Source organism: Heloderma suspectum, chromosome 9 (assembly GCF_057233095.1).
Source record: "Heloderma suspectum isolate Gila_16-S chromosome 9, 16-S_ref, whole genome shotgun sequence".
Taxonomy (NCBI): domain Eukaryota; kingdom Metazoa; phylum Chordata; class Lepidosauria; order Squamata; family Helodermatidae; genus Heloderma; species Heloderma suspectum.
This window is the reverse complement of record NC_139466.1, coordinates 1,865,010-1,890,484: the sequence shown is the minus strand read 5'-3', so window position 1 is coordinate 1,890,484 and position 25,475 is coordinate 1,865,010. Positions and strand designations below refer to the sequence as shown.

The window sequence follows — 25,475 nt, the reverse complement described above, 5'->3', positions numbered from 1 at the left end:
CCTTAAGGAAGAGATAATTGGCTCTTTCATTGGCCCAAGCAAAGCTAACGTCCTCCCTGATTGGCGCAGCAGGCCTGTCTCAGATATTTGCCAGGTTAGAGTACCTCCCCCTTCAGGACAGGTGAAGTTTTTCTGTAACAGATTGGGATTCTTAAGGCTACAGAGCACCTGGATTCCTCAAGATTAGCAACAGGCGGGCGGGCGGGCAGGCTGGCTTCGCACTGCCTGATCGCTACATTGTCCAAAAACTTGTTTTTCTTCTCTGATTTGTGTTTCGCAACTCAGCCAGGTGGGAGTAGGGGAACGCAGGCGGGATGAGTAGCAGTGGGCTTGTCTTAAGCACCCCGATTTCAGACGAAAGTACAGCGTTTACGCTACTCAGGCCCGTCACAATGTCCAGGGAGCCTACTGAAGACACAGCAGTCTTCGAAGACATCAAACCACCAATACGGATCCTGGAGAATCAACAGGATTTGGCACAGGTAGGAGAGCCGTTGGAAGCGCCGTCACACCATGGTATTCTAGACGTGCTTGTGCAAGGTTGCAGTTTGGATGAGCTTTTCTTTTAAGAGATTTGACAACGCTGTCTTTTTAATCGGAAAGGGGGGTGGGATAAAGGATATAAAAGTTTTTAAACTGAGCACATCCTTTCGCCATGATGATGGGGTGTGTGTGTGTGTGTGTGTGTAACAAGTTCTCATTAGATTTTAGGCTGATGTAAGTGAATGCGGTTTGCCAAAGTTTGTGCTGGATCAGGGTTTGGCCCCAAATAAAATGGCAAATATTTTGTGTGTCTTGAGTGGGTGCTTGACGTGACTTTCTATAGACAGAAACAAACAGTTGAGAAAAGTGGGGGGCTTTGGCTTTGAGAACTGCAGAATTTGGGCTTCAGCCTTGTTCAAGCCACCTTGGGATATAACATTTCTAGAAGCGGTGTCATGTTTTCAGGACAGGCAGCCAGAACAAATGGAATCAGGGGAAGGTTTGGAAAGGTGGCCTCCCCAAATGTGCTTTGGTGGTTTTGTTCTGTGATTGCCAAGACAAGTGTGGGAAGGGCAGCTCTTCTTTCTTCCTGAAGAGGAAGGGGCTTTGGCGAGGCGCCTGGAGGGTGTTTCAGAGGCAGGGGAAAGCAATTACTTGGAAGGGCCTGGTGAGATTTCTTGCTGTTCAGGCTGTTGTTTTCCAAGTCGCTTGAATGGAATTCTCCTTGAGACTCTCCAGCTCTGTGGCTTCCCCATGAGCAGCGCCAACAAAAGAGATAAGGAGGTGGATAAGGAGGTGAAGGAAGCCAAGTGCCACATTGCCTCACACACTCGCACTTTGTTAGGCCAGAGATGCCTGTTCCTTCCTGCCCCCGTTGTGGCTGTGGAGGAAGCGGGCAGGCAGCCTCACTCCGCAGAAGGCGAGACTGAGTCAGCGTGGAGGTCGCAACATCTCAGCCCGGGGCCTGCAACTCTCCTCCTGCGGCTGCTGAACTCGGGGCTCCAGCTTTTGAGGAGGGGGGAGGGGGAATCCCTCATTGGCTTTATCTTCCCAGGTTGAAATACAGGGTAAATGTAAATGTTTAAAGCAAGGTGGCCTACCTTGGAGGGGCGGGCGGGTTCTCTCCGTATGAACAGGAACTAGGCTGTGGGCAGAGATGCTGGGCGCATGGATTGTGCTGGGCGCATGGATGTATGAAGCAGATCATAGCCGTGGCTGATCTTCCCCTGTCTTCTGTCTCCATTTGTGGCAGGACCCCACCTGAGATTTATACATTAAATACAGTACATTACCACTGATATCTGGCGGGTGCTTTAAATTGCTCCCCTGGAAGATCTCACCACTTGGCTCTCCATGCTGACTGGGTGATATAAAACAAACAAATCATGTCCTTTGGCCTGTGTGGTGACCCAGTGTATGAATGGCTTTGCCATGTGGTGGCAGACACCATGTAGAGCAATCTAAAGCACCCTCCACCCTGAAGCCGCCATAACATGTGTGTGTCTCCCTTCCAAACGGCTAACTTACCCTGGGCTCCTGACCCCCTTCTCCAGCCATCCCAGGCAGGGCTTGCCAGAAGGGCCCCATTGCAGCCACTTGCTCTTTCTGAGCTTCTGCTGTATTCAGTGATGAACAAGCTACCAGGCAGCTTCCTTGGGAGTGAGCACTGACAGGAGCCACACGTTAGAGACCGTCTGTTGCCCACAGAAATGGGCCTTCCAGGAAAGGTTTGTTCGTGGGAGGAACTGGAACCAACTGAAACAAATCCAGTCCAGGTGTGACTTCTCCAATGATACTGAAATTACATTTGGGATCCAATTCAGCCTGCTCACCTTTTTTTTCTTTTTGACTTAAGAGAATTGGATTCCAGCTTCAAGTTTGCTGAGCTTATTCGTGCAGATGCAAAATCCTCACCTTGACTGAATTCTTTATTCCGTGCCTCCATATCTCAAAGCCTTCCTCCATTTTCTCTCGCTAAGCCGATGCGGCAGGTCAGCTAATGATTAACCTCAAATGTGAGTCTTCCTGGCGCCATCTTGTTGGCGGAGTACCGCAGGCCCCTTGGCACAGAGGAGAAGCAAAGCCGGGGCGCCGTTTCCAGAGCGAGCTAGCGGCTGGTTTGCTGCTCACATTCAGAAGAAAGGCAGCTTCAGAAGCCACAAAGGGTCCACAAGTCCATCACATTTCATTCCTGCCTGGGACCTCCTCTTCACTTTTTCTTCCTAGCTGTAGTGGAGGAGGGGGAACTGCCTGTTCCTATGGCCGTGCCACCAGTCTTGCAGCCCTCCAGACCAGAGATGGCCAGGTGGTCGTTCCTGCTGTAGACCACCCTCAGATTAAAATACCTCTAATCATGACTGTTCGTAAGCATTGAATGAAGCTCAAGGCAGAAGCCAGAAGGGCCAAAACTGGCCCCAAGTGAGCCTAAATCCCTGCACTCTCCAAAAAGACCACAGGAGGTAGAGGACAACTCTGGAGGTGACGGTGGCATGAGCAGCTCCTGTCTGCCCCCATTCCTTATTCCTGGGATTTCCTAGAATGCACAACCAAAAGCATCTTTCAGAGCCAAGATCTTGGCCAGATTCACTTGCTCCTTTGATCTCTGAAGTGAAGAGTTTGTTTCACCTGCCAAGCAGGGCAACCTAGGAGATTGGCAGCTGGATTTTCTCTTACAAAATGCATCAAGGTGTGTCTATTGGAGGCTCACTGAGGCAAGCATATCTCCTGGCTCCAGCTTAGTGTATTGCCTTCCCAATTTTGAAATCCAAATTGTATTAATTTAAGCTTCTCCCTCAAAATCTTAATCCCCCCTTCCTCAACCTACATATGAGCCCTGCTTGCAAGATCATTGCAAAGTCAGCTTGCAAAGCTAGTTAGCGTGGGGGGCAGAGTTGTGTCTCAGAGTAGCTTTCCTTTGATCTAGCAAGTTCAGCTCAGCTCTTGGCCAGTTTTGCACAGCTGACCATTTTACAAGGAACCCACCCAGAAGGCAAAGCTGGCTAGAACAGTGGCTAGCAAAGTGCAGAAATTGGGGTGGTGGTCTGTTTCCATTGGTTCCCACTTTCATTGGGCATCTTCTTGGTTTGGTTTCATTGCAGAATCACAGCTGGGCTTATCTTCAGGCTAGGTAAGATGCAGCATGAGGTTCCTGTGTTGGTTTGATTATACAGGGGGTAGTGTAAAAAGTGCCCCATCTTTCTCCCAGCACTGGGTTGTTTTTTATCTTCCCAGTTGCTCAAATTTGGATGGCTGCTCCTTCCTCAAGAGGCAGGGGTGCAACAGACATTTGCAAGAAAACAGGAGATGCAGGGTGACGGCCAGGTCAAAGGAAACTGTTGGATGGGATAAGAAGCTGGGGGACAGGACTGAAGAAGGGAGGCTGTGGGGGGAGCATGGCCGCATCAACGTTCATAGTCATGGCTTCTTCTGTGGATTCCCAGACATGCCCTGCTCTGGTGGCCGGAGAGCTCCTACTCATGCAGGGAGGGGCAGAGCCCTTGCTTTGCCTGCAGGCAGTCTCAGGCACAGTCCCGGCATCTTCAGTTAAAGGATTTCAGGTAGCAAGGCTCAGAAAGACCCTTCTCTGCCCGAGACCCTGGAGAGCAGCTGCTGGTCAGCATGGAACGTCCTGGGCTGGGTGGGCCAGTGGTGCATCTCAGCAGAAAGCAGCCTCCTGCGCTTCTATGACCTCTGGGAGCCCGAGGTTCCCCAGGGAAAGCACTAGAGTTCTCCTGCAGTCCCCGTGGTCCTGGTGCCCCTGGCCCACTCCCCCTGCCCACCACCAGCAGCAGCATTGACACCACCCAATCCCACGAGAGGCTCTGCAGACGGTTTCCACTGGAGGCAGCGCATGGGGGAGATTTGCCTGCCTTCCAGCGTTAATGCAGATTGGCCTACATGCCTGATGTTGAGTAAACAAGGGATTCATAGTACGGTTGTGAGTAAGCCGCTCCCATGGTGTTTGTTGGCCTGCCCAAAGGTATTTTTTTTTAATTCACTTCAAAACAGACATGTCTCCAGAGCCAAGAAGCATGTTTTCCCATCTAGACCTAGTAGGTGCACATCCCTGCGGTTAAACAATATGTCACCCCCAAATTAATAGTGTTTTTGGCATTTCAAAATGTTGATACCCACCAAAAAAGTTGTGAGATTTGGCCAAGACCACTTGCTTCAGTGTTGGGTACAAATTCAGCCCACACCAGCAACCTGTAGACAGACAGAGAGAAAATGGGTTCAGGGAATAGGTGCAGGTGGAGGGTATGGATTTGCACGCAGCATCAATGCTCCACACAGCAAAGTTTCCCCTTCCTTGGCTGGATCCTGACTCAGCTGGTACACTGGTCTCTGCTGGTACGGGGAAGGTAACTGATAATAGCCTTGCAAATTATGGTGGGCAAGAGCTGGTAGTGGAGACTTGATTCACCAAGGCACCAGACACTTGGTGACCTCCACAACTTGACCTTTGCTAACCCAGGACGTTGCAAACAAGTAGATGTTATTTATTTGGCCATAAGCCATAACAAGAACTGAAATGTCCGTACAAAATAAACTCCAAGAGGAGTATCTGTATGGGCACATTTTATATACAGATTTGTTCAGACCACAGGCCATGACAACAACTGTGATTAGATAAGCAGGATACATCAAGAGTGAGACAGTCGATTATTAAAACAAGCTACCACATACGCAGAAAATGTAGCATCCTGCTGCAAAGGCAAAGAAAGCCACCTCTTCCGTTAGTATATTTGTTTACAGTTGGCTAAAAGGAATTCAAGTTTTTGTTGCTGATTTGACTAGAAGGCTGTGTTAGCAAAGTGTTGTACATCTCTGTGTGTTGTTTCCTTGGACTTGTGTTGTTTTGTGAACCTCCCAGAGAGCTTCGGCTATTGGGCGGTATAGAAATGAAATAAATAAATAAATAATAAATAAAACGCGGCAAATCAGTAAGCTCCAGGACATCACAGTACACAATGTCTAGTTTGCCCTCAGGCTTCTTGCTGGTTGCTTCCGCTGCAGCAGGGAGCGGGTCCTCTGGACCCCCTGCAGCAGCTGGAGGACTGCTGCTGCTTGTGCTAACCGGCCCGTCCGTCCTGCATCTCATGGATGAAGCCTGGCCTTGGCCTTGCTCTGGCCCCTTCCTGGCCCCCTCGCATGGGTTTCCAATGACCTTTGCCCCTTCGTCCCATTGTGCGTCAGTTCCATGCTAGGACACATATATTTCTGTGATGGAATTGGCCATTCTTGGAGCAGCGCCAACAAGGATGAGATAATGTACGGAGAGCTCAGATTCCAAACACTTTCATGAGGAAACGAACACGTAGCTGTGGCAGGTACAAGTGGAGGTTAACACCTCCCATGCCAGATGCGGGAAGGCTTTCCCATTCCTCTTGAAAAGTCCCTTGTCTATTTGTGTGTGGCAATGAATCTAGATGCCCCCAGATTGTGTTCTTTATTGAGCATTGGTGCTGGTCTTGAGGGACACCCACACGCTCTTTCTCCATTAAATCCTTTGAAGGACGAGGGAGATTACTGGTGGAATGGAGTGACTTGGGATGATACCCCAGCAATTATTCCAGTGATCCGGAGCCCGTGGGCCTACCACTGGGGTCAGGAAGGGGTTCCCTGCATCCAGAGAAGCATCCTTCTTGAAGCTTGTCCACATGGTTTCCAGTACAAAAGGAACCCCTGTCCAAATACCTTTCCAGAAGCAGCACATCTGTTGTTCTGTTGCAGCTGAGGGCTCCAAGTGGTTATTCTCCTTTCACCCCAAAGGAGCATTTCTGTTGCATGCCAGCACCACCCGTGTCAGTTCAGAGCACTCCTGCGCTGCGCCACGCACAGCCGCTGGGGCGCCCGTTGGACTACCCCTTCCCCTGCCTGGTGTGCCCTCCAGATGTCAGGGGCTGCAAGCCCCGTCGCCATTGGCCACACTGACGGCAGGGAGGCAATGGGAGTTGTGCACAAACACCCCAGAGGGCACCAGGTCAGGGAAGTCCGATGCACATGGCTCTGCTAGAGAGGAAGGAGACCTCTCCTCCCACCCCAAATGTTTCCTGTTGGACACCAGACCATGTCCCAGGAGCCATACCTTGGAGTGGGGGACTGTGCTGGCCCTCGGTGCTTTTTTCCAAGAGGAGCAGGACACGCTGTGCCACTGAACACCACCCTGCTGGCGTCACCAGCCAGGAAACTGGCAAGGGATTTTGCAGCTTGAGGGAAAGGGGGATGAGTTTGGCCCAGTCTATTGTCACTGCTTATTTCCTGGTAAGTCCATGAAATGCAGAGAGAGCTGTTTCCTCCTTAGAAAACGAGGCTCCAGAGCAGAGGCCTGTTTTATGAGGCGGAGAGGAGGATGCGTGCGCCAGGCAAGACCAGGAGCCTTGGGACTGGCCTCCCAGGCTGGCCTGTGGGTTTGAGATCCTGGGTTGCACCCAGGGGGCTGCCATGTTCGTCTGACTTAAGTTCCATTCATCGCAATGGGTCTAGTTGAGAGCCAGTGTGGCGTAGTGGCTAGAGTGCTGGACCGGGAATCAGGAGATCCGGATTCTAGTCTCCACGCAGGCCAGGAAGCTCACTGGGTGGCTTTGGGCCAGTCACGGACTCTCAGCTCAACCTACCTCACAGGGTGGTTGTTGTGTGGATAAAATGGAGAGGAGGAGGATTATGTATGCCACCTCGGGTTCCTTAAGGAGGAAAAAAGGTGGGATGTAAATATAATCAGTCAATCAATCAATAAGTAGGACTAACTTTGGATGCAACCCCCTGCTTGCACTGGAAGACAATGGACGTGCCCAACTGCCACAGTGATCTTGCGGCATGCATGGGTCACAGCTTTCAAGAGGGAAGGGAAGGGCTGGTGGAGGAAGGGGGTGTGGCTCACGCATGTAGGAGCCTCAGAAGCTGCCTGATACCTAGTCAGACCCTGGGTCTGCCTAGCCCAGTATTGTCGACACTGACTGGCAGCAGTGGCTGTGCAGGGTTTCCTGCCCTACCTGGAGATATTAGCGGGAATCGAACATGGGACCCGCTGCATGCAAAGCAGGAGCTCTGCCGCTGAGCTGCAGCCCCTCCAGCATAAGCGCCTGGCAACCTGGAGGTGGGCCTTGTATAGGGGCGATACTGCGGGAACCTTTAAACAGGGAGACTGGGCAGCACAGGCAACAGCCCCGTGGGACTAAGAATGTGACAAGATGCTGTTGGATCGGACCCCCTGGCCGGCAGGATTTTGGAGTAGAGGAATCTGGAGGAAGACTTTTCCCTTCTTCTTCTGGGGCACATGGCCTAGACATTTCTGACAGCTCTGCCTCCTCCCTACCTCCGCCTGCGATGCGAAGGTGGCCCAGTCTAAAAGGCTGCTGCTTAACTTCTGGGAGGGCAGGCCAACGGACAATTATCCGCCAGCTGGACCTGAGGGATGCACCTCCAGTTCCCTCTTGCTGAGCTACCCCACTGGCTTCCTTGGGAAGCTGGAGGTGCGGGGGGCTGCGTGCCTCTGTGTTGCTGCATCAGAGGCCAGGCTGGGCTTCTGAAGTCGCCCCTGCCATGGGCTGCGCTGCCGCTCTTGCTGGCCCTGGGCTCTTATCCTCAGAGAGTTCTAGAAGAAAGAGAATGGCAACAAACAGAAACTGGCTGAGCCTGAGGTCAATACCAAGACTGAATGATCACAGAAGCAAATATTTACCTTGGTCAATATTTTACTAGAGAGACAATAAAGATTGACATTGAGCCAAACAAGTATATAGGTACATTCTATTTTAAAAAGCAGTATCTTTTGAAGGAATGCAGACAAAGTGGTTGATGGAGTTTTTAATCTGTGCTTTTCCTCCAGATTTTTTGTAATTGCTTTTTTGGGAGTTTGAAAATAATGTTCCTTCAACCTCCCTTCCCCTTCCCTTCCCTTTCTCGCTCTCTCTCTGTGCAGGGGACTTTCTTGCATTATATGGTTGTTATTTATATGAGCCCCGTCGTCCTTCATGCCCCTCCACCAGGCGTACTTTGGCCCTTACTGCTATCTGCCTGTGGCTTGCTATAATCGGGATGATCAAAGGCCATGATCTTCTATTATATGGGATAATCCATTCAGAATGTTTGGTCAGGGAGTCTCCTTGATACAAGGTGTTAAACTGGCATGCTCCCAGCCAAGAAACAAATGGGTAGAGCCCACCCCCTCCCCAAGAAAGGAAGATGATCCAAAGAACAACATCTCTGCAGGCAGAACCAAGTCTCCTCTCTGCCCGAGGTCAGTCTGGATGAGAACAGTAAGACTGCAAAGAGGCCATGGGATGCCTTACGATCCATCAGGTACCCAATATTCCTAGAAATGAATATGCTGCATCCTGCTTTTTTGATCCAGCTACTGCTGAAATAAGTTTGTGGGGAGGTGGATGTACAAAATGGACTGAGTTTTGGACTGCTGCAAAGTTTTGATTCATGCCTGGCTTGGCCTACTAGCCTTTCTGTTTATTATTGATTGATTTGATATGATTTGTTGCCTTCTCCTCCATCCTACCCCCATTCCCTCCCCACAAGAAAAGCTGTAGTGGGGCAGGTGATTCAGTCACAGAGTGGGAGCATGGTGTACATATGAGTGGGGAATGCCACTGGGTCCCCCCCCACACATACACACACACACACATCCCTCCCTTCACTATCTGAGGTCATTCCCAGGTAAGGATGTAAAAACAGCCTGAAGCCAAATCAGACCAAAGGCTGTCTAATCCAGCATCTGTTTCCAACAGGGGCCAACCAGATGTCTCTGGGAAGCCCAAAGGCAGGACAAGACTGCAGTAGCCCTCTCCTGCTGTTCTTTTCCAGCAACTGGTATTCAGAGGCATGCTGCAATTGATCATGGAGGTAGCACATAGCCCTCAGGACAAGTAGCCATTGATAGCCTTCTCCTCCTCTAGGAATTTGTCTAACCCCCCTTTAAAGCCATCCACATTGGTGGCCCTCACTATGTGTAGTGGTAGCAAATTCCATAGTTTGACTCTGCATTGTGTAGAAAAGTCCTTCCTTTTATCAGTCCTGAACTTCCCACCAATCAGCTTCATGGGATGACCCTGGGCTCTAGTATAGATTTCCAGAAAGTCATTAAGCTATTGGCAGTTTTATTTTTGATCCGTTTCCTAATGATCCCTTACATGGAAATACCTTTTGCACAGCAGCCACATACTGGGGCAAGTTTTTCATTGAGATGTCCACCACAACCCCCAAGATGTTTTTCCCCAGTCAGTCATTGCCACCTCAGATCCCATCAGCCTATATGAAGTTGGGTTGTTGGGTATTTTGCCCCGATGTCCATCATTTTATACTTGCTTACACTGAACCGCATTTGCTATTTTAATGCCCATTCCCCCAATTTGGAAAGATCCTTCTGGAGCTCTTTGCAATCCCTTTTTGTTTTAATCAGCCTAAATAATTTGGTTTCTTCAGCAAACGTGGCCGCCTCATTGCTCACCCCTCACTCCAGACCATTTATGAAGCACCAGTCCCAATGCATATCCTTACAGGACTCCTTCCCTCTATTGCAAGAACTGTCAACTTTCTCCTTCTCTCAAAATACTAGAACCCAGGGTCATCCTATGAAGCAGGTTGGTGGGAGATTCAGGACAGATAAAAGGAAGGACTTGTTCACACAGCACACAGTTAAACGATGGAATTCACTCCCATGGGATGTAGTGATGGCCACCAATTTGGGTGGCTTTGGACAAACTCCTGGAGGAAAAGGCTATCAGTGGCTACTAGTCCTGATGGCTATGTGCTACCTCCAGTACCAGAGGCAGTGAGCCTATGTACACCAGTTGCTGGGGAACATGGGTGGGAGGGTGCTGTTGCACTCATGCCCTGCTTGTGGGTTCCTGGTCAACAGCTGGTTGGCCACTGTGTCAACAGAACACGCTGGACTAGATGGACCCTGGGTCTGATCCAGCATGGCTCTTATGTTCTTAATTTATTCCTACTCTCTGCTTCCTATTATTTAACCAGTTAGTGATCTATAAGAGGCCCTCTCCTCTTATCCCATGGCGGCTAGGTTTGCTCTTGAGACTTGGGTGAGGGACTTTGTTCAAAGCTTTCGGGAAGTCCTAGTACACAGTGTCACCAAGGACTTGCAACTGATTCTGCAATCTGCCTACAGCAGCATCTCTGAGATCAGGCTGCTGACTGTTTCCACAGTAGTTTATCCTGACATGAAGCAGATGTGAGGCCCCCCATTAATCAAGAGCTCCTTTCCTCACTTCCATCAGGCTAAAATGACAGACAATGGTGGCTGATCTATGCCTTGAATCCAAGATTTGCCCCAACTGCAGAGGGCAGGGGTGAGGGTCAGCTAGGCACGAGATGGGTCTTGCGTTCCAGGAGTAGACAGAGGCTCCTGAAAGAGATTTGGGGGTGTGATGCCAGCTGCAGCTGATTATTCTGTTGCTCTAGCTAAGAAGCTGACCTGTGGCCTCATAAATCTAACTGGAGATACCTGTCATTATGGAGTGCCTTGGAATATGGGCAGAGTGCATTCCCTTGCCATTCACAAGCCACAACCAGTCCCCGCTATTACTTAACAATCTATAACCATTTGCCAAATGCAAGATTAGGGGCTTAGGTTGTGTGGTGACGTGCTCATACCCAGAGTAGATCCAAACCTCTTAGTTAAATGCCAGCTTAAGGCATAAAGTCTGAAACATTAAAACACCCCAAGGCAAAGCAAAACTTTAAACTCCCTGCCCCAAATCAGTGGCTCTGTCCTGAGCCCACCGCTGGAGCAAGGTGGCTCTATGGGAACAGTCAACCCAACAGAAGTCTGGGCGAGGCTGAGAGCTTATATGCTGGCTGGCCCTACTTCATCAGTTACAGCTGGGGCCTCCTACTCATGACTAGACCATTGCTCCTAAGTAGTCCCTTCCTCATGAGTAGACCCTGGGTGAAATGGTCTTCTGAGTGTCCCAGCTGGTCCATCACTGCCAGTACTCTAGTGAGCCGTGGGCAGAGGAAGGAGAGTCTGGAACCACAGCTGGCCTCAGGATGGGGTTGCAGGGTTCTTGGGGGCCTCCGGTGAGGCATCCCTCCCATGGGACCCCTCAGGTTGCCCAGGTCTACTGTAGGGGTGAGGTGTGCTGAGGGATCGAACACCTCCTCCTCCAAAGAGGTCTCCCCTGAGCTTGGTTTGGCCAGGAGCCTGACAGATTTGCTTGGTGGCTTTAACTTTGTCCTGCACTTGGAGGTGGCAAAAGCAGCTGAGCCATTTCTGCATTGGGTGCCATGTTTGGGTTGCATCACACTGAGGTTTAGGTGCCCTTATGAAAAGGTGTGGTGGCTATTCTTGGGGATCACATGGGGTGCTGGACAGAAGAGGAGCCTTTATGGGTCGTGCCAATGAGGGTCCATGTCGTCCGCCATTGGCCAGGCTGAGGTTTCTGGGAAGCCCTTGCTCCAGGCAGGGCATGAAAGCATCACCCTTCTGGGGACAGGGAAGAGTCCTCCGCCCCCCGAGTGGCTCTCATCTGCTTGAAAGCCTGTGTGCTCCTTTGGGGGGAGCACTCCCCAGAGGGAATCCACTCAGCCTGCAGCATTGAAAGCAACATTATGAAGGAAAATCTGGTGAAAAAATCCAGGGGATGGTCGATACATGAAGAGGGCATCTGGGCTGAATGGAGAAGATGCACAGCCTCCAGAGTGTGGCACAATCTGGAAGATCTTTCCTGGCCAAGCTGGGAGGCAGTGGAAGCTCAGAAACACAGTGCATGGGGAGCCTGCTGGCTGGACCTCCATGGCTGAGCAAGTGGGACATTTCATAGCTTAGGTATGCATGGCATTTGAATCCCTGGATGTTCCCTGGTACTGCCTAGCGGAGATCTGCTCCTGAGTTTAAAAATAACTGCCTGGAAAGGCACAGAACACAGAAGCAGGAAACAGGGAGAAGCATGCTCTGAGTACAGGCATGCTCACACGTAAAGACAAGCAATGCTGATAATGCCTTTGAGTGCACTTGGGAATGTTGGAAGCCATTTTCCAACCCGAATGCATATTTTGCTCATGTAGTGCAGGTTTTTTTTTCATTCAGTTCGCAGGCAAGGAAAGGGAAAGCAGGACTCAAGCGTACAACACTTGTGAAAATGGCCATCTGTTTGGATGCCCTGTGCTGACATCCAGATGGATGGCCAAATCCATCTTTGGTGGATTTTTTTTCAACAATCAGGCATTTACCTGTAATGGACAAATCTACCATTATAGCAGAAGCCCGTCACATATGTGAATTCAGCACCCTTAGATTTTCCGAGGTGTGCTCTGTTTTCAGAAGAGCTTTCTCCAGGTGGAATAGCTATCCTGCGACTGCTAGGTTCGCTGAGGAGCTTTTGGTATGATGTGGCATGGGCACCAACACAAGAGGCGATGGTGTTAAAAGAGTGATAGACAAGTTCACAGAGGATTAGGCCACCAGTGGCTACTAGTTATGATGGCTACATATTATTAGTTGCCTTGAGTGCCATTTTTGGTAGACATCAAATAAATACTTGCATGGCATCGGGACTATATTATACCTGTCCTGAAGGACCTGCACTGGTTGCCAGTTGTTTTTCAGGCTCAGTTCAAGGTGTTGGTCTTAACCTTCAAAATGCTGGCTGGGCCATGCTGAAAACCGTAGGCCTTTTTCTGTCTAGACAGGCGTAGGATTCCACCCTAAAAGGCTTTGAACCTGGCTAAGGTTGAGGGCACCATGGCCGTTTGTCAGACACATGTGAACGGGCTTTCTTCTGTGTTGCTCCAAACTGTGGAATGTGCTCCCCCAAAACTATGATTGGCCCCCACTTTCTTGGCCTTTAGAAAGGGTGTGAAGATGCATCTTTTCAACTTGGCCTTTTACAATGGGTTGTTTTTAGTGTGTGTTTCTACTGTTTTTAATGTTCTTGTTTTTGTTGCAAGGTTTTATTGTTTTAAATTGTTGTAAACTGTCTTGATGGCTTCTTAGCAGATCAGGTGGTATATAAATCTTAATAATACATACATACATACATACATACATACATACATAATAAATACTTCCAGCATTGGAGGCAGGAGGCCTCTGTGTCCCAGGTGCTGGGGAACACGAGCACAAGGGTGCTGCTGCACTCATGTTCTGCTTGTGGGCTTCCCCTTTGGGCACCTGGTCGACCACTCTGGGAACAGAAGGCTGGACTGGAGAGGCCTTTGGTCTGATCCAGCTCTGGGCTCTCTGTATGATTGTTTATTTATTATTATTAACATTTAGATACCTCTTATTTACAAAAAAGCCATCAAAAAGCCATGTTCTTATGCTTTTCTGAATACTTAAGTCATTTTAAGGCCAAACTAGACATGTCCCCTAATGCTGTGTCCTTTGTAATCAATAGCAGCCGCCACAGGTGTCCCCAATTTTCATTGGGACCAAGGCGTACAGCCCCCTAGTGTGGTCCTGGTGAAAACATCCCCCCCCCAGGGTGGGGGGCTCAAAACATGCTTTGAGCCCTGAGGGATAAGCTGTGATTGACACCAAAGAGCAGGTGCAGGAGGGAGGATTTCGGTCAGGACTAGTGGGGAGAAAGGGGTTAAACCCCCCTCCCTTTGCACTGCAGCCTGGTCCCATCCTCCCGCTGTGGCTATTAAGGATAACAAAGCCAACGGTGTGACTTCAAGTGATACTTCTAGCCATTTAGCCTGAGGTCTAGTTTGGCCCTGTGTCACTTTATCCGAGGGCTTATTGAGGCAGCTTCTTATCCATTTGCACTCCTTCATCTTTTTCTCTTGCAAATGGACTGTTCACACTAATTTCCATAATGAGACACCATGAAGGGGGGGGGCACCTGTATCAAATGGACAATGGGACCATGAGCGAATGTGGTAGTCATTTCCCACAAGGTGCCCCGTGTATGTGATCTGAGCACACTGTCGTTTCTTTCCTCACCCCACATCCCTTTTCTGCACCTCCCCTTTAGGCAAGGTCTGAAATGGACAAGTACCTCTCTGGCCAGGTGCTGCCAGTGCCAATGTTGCCAGACAAGAAGTACCGCCGGGAGAGCGCCTCGGTGGTGGACGAGTATTTCTCCACCGAGAAGCCTCCTTCTGCGCCCTACAGCGTGAACATCAATGTGATTCTGCCAGACACCACGCACCTGCGCACGGGGCTCTATCGGCCTGCCAAGCCCCTGGCGCCCTTCCCCCAGGTCAAAATGGAACCCGGAACCTGCTTTGCCCAACCCTGCTCCTCTAACTCTTCTGGGGCAACCCAGACTCTGCCAGACTTCACCAGCGTCTTCAGCATGCCGCAGTCAGTGGCAGCAAACAGTATCTTCGTCAAGCAAGAGATGCCCTCGGAAATCCCCCTCTCCTCGGGCCTGCTGTACCAACTGCCCATCGGCAGCAGCGGTGGGGAGATGACCACCATGGCGCATTCCACCTGCGGCACCACAGCCATCAGCACTATCAACGGTGTTGCCATGTCCACTGGCAGCTCCTTGCTGGACTCCAGGCCTCTTCCCCGGCCCCTCCGGCCAGGCGGCCAGGCCAAGCCATTCCAAGAGCAAGGCAGTTTCAACATGCCAGGAGAGCTCTACCCTGTCCCGGGAGTGACCCTGCCCCCTTCACCCCCCAACTCACAGCCTGGCAGCCCCGAGAACCAGCCGGAGCCCATCAACACCATCTCCCCTCCGCCTCCCCCCTATGACGCCACGTTTGGACTGAAACTGGCACCGCCAGGCCAGATGCCTCTGCTCCCAAGTGGCCTCGTGACCCTCTCCCAGGGACATGCCATCCTGCAGACACCCAAGTACAACCGGAGGAACAACCCGGAACTGGAGAAGAGGAGGATCCACCACTGTGATTACCCTGGTAAGAAACCATTTTCGCTTGGCAGCAGAATCTGTGCCTATGAGCATGGCTGTTCACATGAGAAACCATCACAGTCTCCCAGAGGGGCAGCCTGGTTAACTGGTAACAGCAAAAGCAACAAAGGATCTTGTGGCACCTCAAAATGAAACAGGTTTATCATAGCAGAATCAGCTCTTGTGGGCTACAGTCCGCTTTGCCAGATGCATCAAATGCTATTCAAAGGCAGCTATAAATGTAGAGATACCAACAGTCATGAGTCAGGTACTGTCATCTCACAGATCACGGGATAGGCTTAAAAGTGTGTGCATGTGTGTGTGGGGGGGCGGTGGGGGGTTGTCTCTCATAGTCCCAGGCACAAGGGCACCTATTTCCGTCTATTAGATGCAGGAAGGTATCTGCCTTGCTATCAGCTACTTCTGAATTAAAATCAAGAGGCAGAATTGTAGAACCAGGGAGTTATTTTACTTAGCTTTTATATTTGAGCTTTCAATTTTTTCTCTAATTCTGTGAAGATTAGAAATGCAGCTGTCATGGGGCACTTTGCATGAAACACCATAGAATCATAGAATCATAGAGTAGGGTTGGAAGGGGCCTACAAGGCCATCGAGTCCAACCCCCTGCTCAATGCAGGAATCCAAGTCAGAGCATCCCTGACAAATGGCTGTCCAGCCTCCTCTTGAATGCCTCCAGTGTGGGAGAGCCCACCACCTCCCCAGGTAATTGGTTCCATTGTTGTATTGCCCTAACAGTCAGGAAGTTTTTCCTGATGTTCAGCCGGAAAACATCTACCTTGTGAGGTAGGCTATTTGTGCCACGTGGCTTCCTTTCCTGGGTTCTGCCTCCGCTCTGTGATTACTTCCTGGCCTGTGAGGTGCAGAGAAGCCTCACAGACTTCTAACTATTGAGGAGGGAATAGGCAGCCCAGCCTCCAGCCCAGCCGCCTATGGAAGGGTCAGTCCATTTTCCGCTTTGTCTCCTTAAAGCAATAGATGGACCGTAGCTGAAAACTGGCAACAGAACAGGACAGTGGGGGGGATTACCTTGGGGTGTTTACAAGTAAGTAGCCAACCTCCAGCATGCAGATTAGAAAGGCTTTTTTAACTGAAAAATAAGTAAGAAAAGGGCAAGAGAAAAATAAGCAGAGGAAAATAAATACAAAAACGATGTCTGGGTAGCCTAAACTGAGCAAGCTGAAATCCCAACTTACATGCCAAACTACATGGGTCTCCTTGAAGTTCAGATGAAGAAGACAGGACACATGAGAAATCATCCCTTTCAACTGTGTGAGGAAGCCCCACCAATGGGCAAAGCGGCAAGGGATCGCAGCAGGGTCTGAGTTTGCACTCAGGGCACATTCGGAGAAGGTGCTTCTGTTCAATGGTGTTGCTTTGCCTAGGCAGAGAGAAGAGGTGGGAAGCAGATGCCACCTGCCCTCTACCAGGGAGAGATGTGGCACACAAGCTCACCTCTGTGGATTAAGGGAGAGGGTGGGACTAGGTGCTTGCCCGCTCTTGAGATAAAGGAGCCCTCGGTCAGAGAAGTTTCAAAGAGACAAGGCAGGCCTGTGCAAACCACCACCAGGACCGTATCTTTTCAAAAGGTTCTGCTCACCAAATCAGATGGGCATGTTGAGAATGCGGGTTGCAGGCGACATAGGAAGCTGCCGTACACTGGTTCATCTAGCCCAGTATTCTCCACACTGCAGCTGTCTGGGCTATCAGGCAAGAGCTCTTCCCAGCCCCTGTCTGGAGACACTGGGGATTGAACCTGGAGCCTTCTGGGCGCAAAGCAGGAGCTCTGCCCCGGGTGATGCCCCGTCCCCTGCGGCAGGAAGCCATGTGGCACAGGGCCAGGCCATTGGCCTATCTGGCTCGGCCTTGCCTATGCAGAGTGGCAGCAGCTCTCCAGTGGGAAGATGCAAACCCAGAAAAATTCTAGCAGGGCGGTTTCTGCTGCTGGTGCACATGCATACTCAATATGCTGTCACACAGGGAGTCAAGTGTGTGATGCGAGAGTGGATGTCTGCACACTGTGTAGCAATGAGGAGGGTACAGGTGCCTGGTACCAGTTTGAAGGCCGCATTCAGGGCGCTGACATGACCACACCTGGATCCCCCAGTTGCTGCAAATTGGCCCCAAAGACAGCCCAGGTCTCCCTGCAGCACTCACGTGTCTGCCCGTGGGCTGCCCGCCGCTCCATCCTAAATGTGGGCTATGAGCGGAGCAGGGTGTGGTGATGCAATGCAGCCATGCAAGCCCTTCACCATGTTTAAAAAACTGATTAAAGAATTCAGAATAATTCTGAAGCTGGCTTCCATTATGTTAAAAACCACTTATTCCAGTAAGAGTCATGTTACCAACCACTTTCCCAGAACAGAGCTGACCTAAGTGAAGTGGAGGAGATAGAACTGGGTGAAGCACAGCCTTACAGGAGATGAGGCACATCAGAGGGGAAAGTGAGGTGCCAGGGGAGGTCTGCAGGCCAGCAAGGCAGCGGGGGGTCTGTAGCAGACCCCTGCCCCCACCCCCAAGCTCCTGAGACGAGCAGATTTCCCCAACATTTCAGAACTGGGGAAAGGGGCACACTTGAAGAACACGCCTATATTCTGACTTGAAAGATCACTGCCAAAGACACACACACACACACACACACACACATACGTTGTGTTCGTTCACTCTGCCAGAATCAATTCTGCTTGGATCCTGAAGCGGGGTGAGCTAGTAAATACAGTAGCGCTTCTCTGGATTTTAAACCTTGAGAACGCTTAATTCTCATAACAGGTTGAGCTGTATTTATTATGGAATAGCTGCAAAAACTCAAAACAGATTCAGCAACATTTTTGGTCTGGATAGATGGACTGGGTGGGGAATGAGGCACTAGTCATGATGCCACCCCTCCGCCCCCAACCTTGAGATTTAACTCTTTGAGATTGGAGCAGGTGTGTGTGTGTGTGGGGGGCACAACCTGAAGAACTCTCCCCAGTTTAGAATTTGCTGCAAGCTTGAATTCAGAGAAATTGCAAATCTGGTGTTTGTTCCAGGTAGCTTCAGTTACTTTTCTGTATGTAGTGCAAACATGCCCTGAGCGTTTGATGGCTGCCTTTGGTGAACTTTGTAATAGAAAACAGGGGCCTGCCTTTGGGGCTGAAAGAGTGCCCCCCCCCCCGGGCTCTGCCCAGTCATGTTGTCTGGCAACTTGAAAAGTCATTGACGGCAACTCACCTCAAGCTTGGAGAATGTAATGACACCTGTGCTAGGACGGACACTGTCTCACCCCATGGGTTCATTCTTTTGGGTTTTTTTACAGGATGCACAAAGGTTTATACCAAAAGTTCACATCTGAAGGCGCATCAGAGGACCCACACTGGTACGTTCCTGTTTAGAGTTACATCGAGGGTGGGGGTGCTATGGGGAGGGGATTTGTTTGTAAGGGGAATTTTTTTGCAAAAATGTAACTAGTTTTTCCATCTCAGAGTCTTCAAAGAGGGAATTTTTGGAGGGGGTGGTATAATATAATATCTCTCTTATTTTTCCATTTCCAAACGATTGTTTGGTTTTACATTTTAAAAAATGGTTTTTCAGTTAACACCCTTCAGTGATTCTGTGGTTGTCAAGTATTACTGTGCATTTTGTAGCCAAAACCTGTGGAAAGCTACTGTAGCTGTGGAGGCCAAGCAAGCAGAAGAGGGACCTGGGACAGTCCCTGGTCCAGATCTTGCCCCTTCCATCAGTGCAACAAGTGGCCTTAGGGAAGCTACTGTCTTGTAGTCCCACAAGTCTGGTACAGGGGTTGTAAATAACACTGGCCAGTCTTACGGAACCATTGCAGAAATGACGGAGAAGCAGCCAGCACAGCCAGTGTGGGATGATGGGACTTGCAATCCAATCACATCCAGAGGGCTACATTTTCCCGCCCCAGCTATAAAGGCTAAGCAGCAACGTCGTTGTGCAAGGGCTCCTGCGCCAGTGCAGAATGCTGCATTGCGGAATTTCACTGGTGCAGCAAAAAACCCCTAGGAAGTTCTGAGCAGCGCCCCAGGGCAGAGAGCGTGGCTCCTGTAAGTCAGAGCTGGTTAGAGAGGGAGCCTACAGAGCAGCTGGAGGTCAGACCCCCTGACCCAGAAGACGGGCTCCCTGCTTGCCCATGTGTGTGGGGCGGCTCTGGTTATTCAGCGGTAAGGGGAGAGCTCTGCACCGTTCATTGTCCCTTCACCATGCAGGCATTCAAAAGAGGCTGTGCGTCTTCACTGTCCCCTGGCCAAGCCTGCCTGAGTGCCTGCCGAAACCCATTTATTCTCAAAATTTGTCACCCAGATATTTCCAAGCAGTTTGCAATAAAATAAAATCCAAACAAAAGCCATTCCAAAACCTCTAAATAAAACCTTGGGAGCTTCCAGGGGGAGCCTCCTAGTGCTACCCATCCAAAGGCCTTGGAGCTATTCTCCCTTAACAGATCTTTGGTTAGAAAAAAGATGAAAGACGTTGTGGGAAAACACAGGAGGGTTACAAATCAAAAGCATTGTCACCTGGACCCCTTGCAAAATTCTGTGGATGGGGCAAGAAAAAAAGACAAGAAGCAGTGGGGAAACATGGGAGGGCTATAAAAGGGAAGACGTCATTGTCTGGACCTCCTGCAAAATTCTGTGAAATAGGTAGGGCGATTGCACAACAAAAGCCTCTCCTGAAGGTTCAGTTGTTCATCAGATGCCGCCTGGGTCCTGATTTCCTTAGTCCCTCGTAAATGTACTTTATAGATGACTTGCACTTCACTGTGTCCAGTTAAGACAGTCCTTGAGTTTCCTTTGCACAACAAAGCTGCGAATGGAGACAGCCCCAGGACGGGCTGCTCTTGTTGATTGGCATTGTTCCCAGGGTGCTGAGAGAGCTTCCTGCCCAGGCAAGGAGCTGTGCCAGTCCTGGAGCAACCAGTAAAGCGTGTGCTCTGGAGCAGGGCAACCAATGGCCCACAAGCCAGGAGCCATGCCTCCGAAAAAGCCTTGCCCTCCTTTTCCCCAGAATGATTGGCCCACCCATGAGTCACTGGATAGGGGCCAGTGCGCAGGGCCTTGGGAAAAGGCCCCAGAGGGTTGGAGGTGGCTCAAACGTCCTTGAAGCGGAGGCAGGTGCTGTAGCCGGGCACCATCATGTTGGTGGCAGCTGCAGAGGGGTCTTCCCCATCCCTCTCCTCATGTCAGGGCCACCAGAATGCTGCAATGGGGGGGCACCGGGGCCTTTTCAGCTGGGCTTGTCTCGCCAAAGGGCTGGGGGTGGGGGGTGTCTCCTGGTTTCCTCCTGTAAAACCTCCGCTAATCTGCAGGAGGTCCCATTCCTTGCTCGAGCAGCCGGGGGAGAGTAAATATATAACTCTGCCACTGATCGGGCCGGGCGTGGCGGTTGGGCCCATTGTTTGCGGCTGCCCTGCTGCGTTGCCCTGGGAGAAGGAGCCAGTTTGGGGGACAATGGAAAGCGTTTGGTTTCCATCCTGGAAACCAACTTCGCTATTGTCTGAACTTGAGAGTGACCCTGCCTGGGACAATGGCTCTGGCTGAGCAAGGCCAGGCAGCCTCGCCTCTGCTGGTGCCCTGAAAATAACCTGTAAACGTCGCTTTTCACAAACCCATGTGATCCTGTGTGTAGAATTCTCAACAGGCACACCTAGGTTGCTCTGAAACTCTTCAATGGAGCCATCAAGGCACATTTCACCACCCAGAGTGAAGGTGCTCTTCTCTCTTCTGGCCTGATCCAGGCAGGGCCCTGCTTTGCATGGGCTTGGGCAGACTTGGGTGCCCACAGGCATTTCTGCAGGTGCCCACTGGAACACGTGTGGGTTTTCCAGAGTGCATACTAGTGAGCCCATAAGGAGCGCACTAGGCACACAGATGCCTTGCTTGCTCAGGCTGGCATGTATGGTAGAGAGCAGGGCTGTCGGAGAAATCTGCAACGGAACCAAATGAGTTCGGATTTCCATGTGTCTGACCCATGGATTCCGCAGCTGACCAGCTTTTCCCGTCAGGCGGAATCTGCAGACTTGCAGATCATTTTTCTAACTTTCCTGAATTTTACGCAAATTTCATTGTAGAAAAATACACAAAATTTAAAGAACAGCCAAAAATATGCATTTCCCCCATTGGCTACACTGAATATGTGTACATTCGAAAACCAAAAAATCCAATTCCAGCAACGGGCAGATGATGGAACGAAAGGCACCAGACAATCCATGAAACACAGGCAGAACTGATTTCACACAACCCACACATCCCTGGCAGAGAGAGCATCCACCTTGACTGGGAAGACTCCTGCTCAGATCTCTGCTCAGCTGCAAAGCTCCCTGGGGGGCCTTATGCCGCAGCCTATGTCACGGGGTTGCTCTGAGAATCAAGTGGTAGTGGGGAGCCCGTGCAGCTGCCCCGAGCTCCTTGGAGAAAGGGGCGGAAGGGAAACCTACCAAATGAGCAAACAACCGGGGTGGTGGTCCATGGGCATGAATGCATCTGGATGAAGTCCACTGGGTAGCCTGCTGTCTCACAGTCTAACTTTCCCTTGCAAGGGTGCTGTGAACATAAAAGCAGTACCAGCACGATCAGCCACTAGATGCCAGCCCTCAAGATGTGCGGGTTAGTTTGAACACAGATATGAGACCCTGCCTGTTGGCACTCTGTGACCCTTCCCACCAATTGCTCACACATACACCCCTGGCTTCCAGAGAATTGTGGGACAATGTGCAAACACTTGTGGTCAGCGGAGTTGGTGCTTCCTCAAATGCTGCCCGCTCACTCAAGCTTTCAGAGAAGGCCACACCCCAGTGGAGTCAGTCACAGTGGGGCTGCCACAGGGAGCTGTGTGCGGCGAACATGGCAAGGCAAGGGCGCCATGCATTGTTCTCGCACCAGAGTCTTGCGCCTAGAGCTGCGCACCGTCCGTGTGCTACAAACAGCGACCCTGGAAGCACTGAATCCAGCACCTTGTGCAGAATGCAACATCTCCTCAGCTTCGGAATGCCGGTGTGGTTGTTTTTCAGAAATGTTTGGCCTTTATAGCAGCAAGGTTTGAAAACATGTAGGCAAAATGTGGGAAGAGTTCACTGCTCGTGCAACAGAGGGGCAGAGTCAGCTAGATTCTCAGCTATCCTCCCTAGCGGTCTCCCTCACTGTCTTGGCTGTTGCTCTCCAGCTCCCCTCCTGGCCCACCATTTCCTGGGTTCAGCAGTTCAGCAGTTTAACAATCTCAAGTTGCAGGGTTATGCACTGCTGTCTGTCCATCATTTCTGTTCCACTGGAATTGTTAGCAGGTTTAGTAGCAGTTCTAACAGGAGAGGTTTTCTTTCCATTTGGGGGCTATCATGCAGATAACGCCTGCGAAAACGTCCATTGCCTGAATCTACCCAGAGAGGAGAATGTGTGGGTGCTGCCAACAAGTGTGCTGATGGGTTCCCTTTTTTCACCCTCTGTCTAGGTGAGAAGCCCTACAAGTGTACCTGGGACGGTTGCGACTGGCGCTTTGCCCGCTCCGACGAGCTCACCCGGCACTACCGCAAGCACACGGGGGCCAAGCCTTTCAAGTGCCTTGCTTGCGGGCGCTGCTTCTCCCGTTCGGACCATCTGGCTCTGCACATGAAGCGGCACCAGAACTAAAGACGGAAGCTTCTGCATCCAGCTGAGGGTAGCCCACCTCACGTTGTACATAGGAACCTTACTGCACTGTGATCAAAGACCACACACCTGGCCTCCAGCTTGGCTTCACTGATGCCACAAATGCTCTTGACTTTATTGCTCTGGACAAAAAATTAAGCCACAGGCGGGAACACATCCTTCCCCTACACCAGAAGTGCTGCTCGTGCTCCAGAAAGCACGCTATTTATTTCTGCTCCTCTGAAAAGATTGAACCCCATGCCTCCTTGGGAGGAGCCAGGCTCAGGATTGCAGGATGGCAACATGGGATCTTCAGCCACTGTCCGAACGTCGCTTCTTAGCTGCTCCATAGGTCCAAGAGTCCAACAGAACCTGAATGACCTCAGCCTGCCTGAACCATCAAGTGCAAGTGAAATCATGGGCCTTGCCATGGGCCTGTGGCCGAGTGAGACATGCCCGCGGCACATTCTGCTCCCACACTTCCCTGGTTGACAGAAAGAGGTGGGGGTGGGGTTATTTTGCTTCTTTGGCCAAATGTTCCCGAAGGTGTGTTCACGGTGTCTCTGCTTCTGGCACAGCCTTGGATTCTGCTGTCTTTACAAGAACCCGTTTGGATTATCTAGGAAGTAGCAACACACATGCACCAATTCTGTAATATGCTGTGCTTCTTGGTCTCCCAGAATGCACTGAAAACCTGCCCTCTTGGTCCAAGCAAAAGAAATGGGTTATTCTATTGCAACCAGGTTCTTCTCTTTTGTTTCTCTTCCTTTTTTTTCCTTTTGCCATAGCCTGGTGGGGTTTTTTCCCAAATGTTTAAAGCTGCCATGGAAACAACTCCCAGTCAGCTTTAATCCCAAGCGTCTGACTGCGTTTCCCCTGCCTCGCACATCCATGACCTTGGTGGAACTTGTGCTGGTCTCTCGGAGGCAGCCACGGAATGTAGCGGGTGTTATGTCCTGAGCTGTGTAGAGGGCTCAGTACAGACTGAAACTGCAAGGTGAGTTGCAGCAAGGACAACAGTAAATTAAAGAAGGAACAGACACTCCCAAACTTAGACGTTGTTGTGGAATTCTGCTCCTGCATCTTCTAGCTGAACTGCTCCACCTGGACTGGGTGATGCTAGCTACGGGGTCTCCCCACCCCCACCCCATTAGCTCGTGAAAGCAGATTCCTTGGTTTGCTTTGGACTTTCTGTTGGGGAGGAGTAATTGCCTCCTTTTTGTGGCGCATGCCCTCTCTCCCCATTGCAATGCTTTGATGTTCATTCCGACAAGGGGCTGCCACCCCAGCTCTGCATATAGATCACCAGCCCGGCGATCAGGACTGCAGCCAGAACAAAAGGTGGCTGCAACTCCCAGGATGGAGCGTGGCCCTTTGACTTGTGTGTGCCCAGCTGGGCGTCAGCTTCCACAAGACAATGGCCCTGCTCCAGCTCCACGGACCCAGGAGTTCCAGCACAGGCAATTCCTTTTGCTCCAGTTGCTTTACCCTCAAGCCATCGTCATCTCTGTCAGAAAGGGCTGCAAGAAAATTTGGGTGTGCAGGCACATGGGTGGGTGTCTTTTGTGCCAAGTCTGCTTCTGTCTCTCCTCCTCCGGGCCAGATTGCACAGGCAGGTGGGTGTGGATTGCATTAAGAACATAGGAAGAGCCCTGAAGCTGGATCAGACCAAAAGCCCATCTAGTCCAGCATTCTGGTTCCAGAGTGGTCAGCCAGATGCCCCCACGGGAAGCTCACAAGCAGGACTGAGTACCATTTAGCAGCATCCTGCTTGCGTTCCCAGCATACTGGAGGTGTGCATATATTACTAGGCACGATGGCGAATATGCAGCCATCATGACTAGCGCCACTGGTAAACTCATCCATTACCCCCAAGCAAGGGGGGCTGGTCCCTTGGGATCCTTGATTTGCCTTTGCACACATGTGAAGCGCTGGTCGAAAGTCAGAACCAGACAAGGAGCCACATCTCCTCCCAGGGCCTGTTGACGTCTGCCCAGCACTGTGAGCAGCACGCCAGCCTCCCAGTGACGTCCCACGCCCACAACGGAAGCAAAATCTCAAGGAAATTCTGCTAACTCCATCTGCTCCCCAAAATTCACATTTACATTATATTCCAGTTACAGATCCTCTCCGGTCACAGATCCTTCTCATGTGTGAAGTATCTATTTACATGACCTATGAATATTTAACATTATTGCCTTAAAATTACTTACTTTTGGATGGATTGTGCCCAACATTTTAAGTCTTCTTGCTACATTAAAGTCTCATTGATTTCAGTGGATTAAGCACCTGCTAAATTAAATTTCCAATTAAGCAATGGGGCTTAAAAGTGTTATCTTGGTCTAGATGCCCATGTTTTGTTAGTTGGTTTTCAAGTATCCCTCAACACTGATATTTGAAAATTATAGGAATCTGAATTTCAAAATTTTACCAACTATTAACCTTGTGCAAAGGGGTGCTCCAGCAATTTCCACCTTGTCCAACTGTCTTCTCTAAATCAGCTGGTCCATCTCCTTTATCTTCCACA

At 50.6% G+C, this 25,475-nt stretch overlaps 1 protein-coding gene across 1 annotated transcript; it reads left to right on the top strand.

The window, feature by feature from the left end:
- The first annotated feature begins 314 nt into the window (after positions 1–314).
- Positions 315–25,475, top strand: LOC146338310 (Krueppel-like factor 5). The gene is made up of 4 exons (XM_084813443.1): positions 315–482; positions 14,430–15,321; positions 18,628–18,687; positions 22,773–25,475. Exons 1-4 carry the CDS (start codon positions 315–317, stop codon positions 22,949–22,951), a joined length of 1,299 nt encoding a protein of 432 aa, XP_084669569.1. The 3' UTR covers positions 22,952–25,475.

Coding starts and splice junctions, on each gene's coding strand:
- LOC146338310 (XM_084813443.1), top strand. CDS start 315: ATGAGTAGCAGTGGGCTTGTCTTAAGCACCCCGATTTCAGACGAAAGT. Junction 483..14,429: donor ATCAACAGGATTTGGCACAG/GTAGGAGAGCCG, acceptor CCTCCCCTTTAG/GCAAGGTCTGAAATGGACAA. Junction 18,688..22,772: donor GCATCAGAGGACCCACACTG/GTACGTTCCTGT, acceptor CCCTCTGTCTAG/GTGAGAAGCCCTACAAGTGT.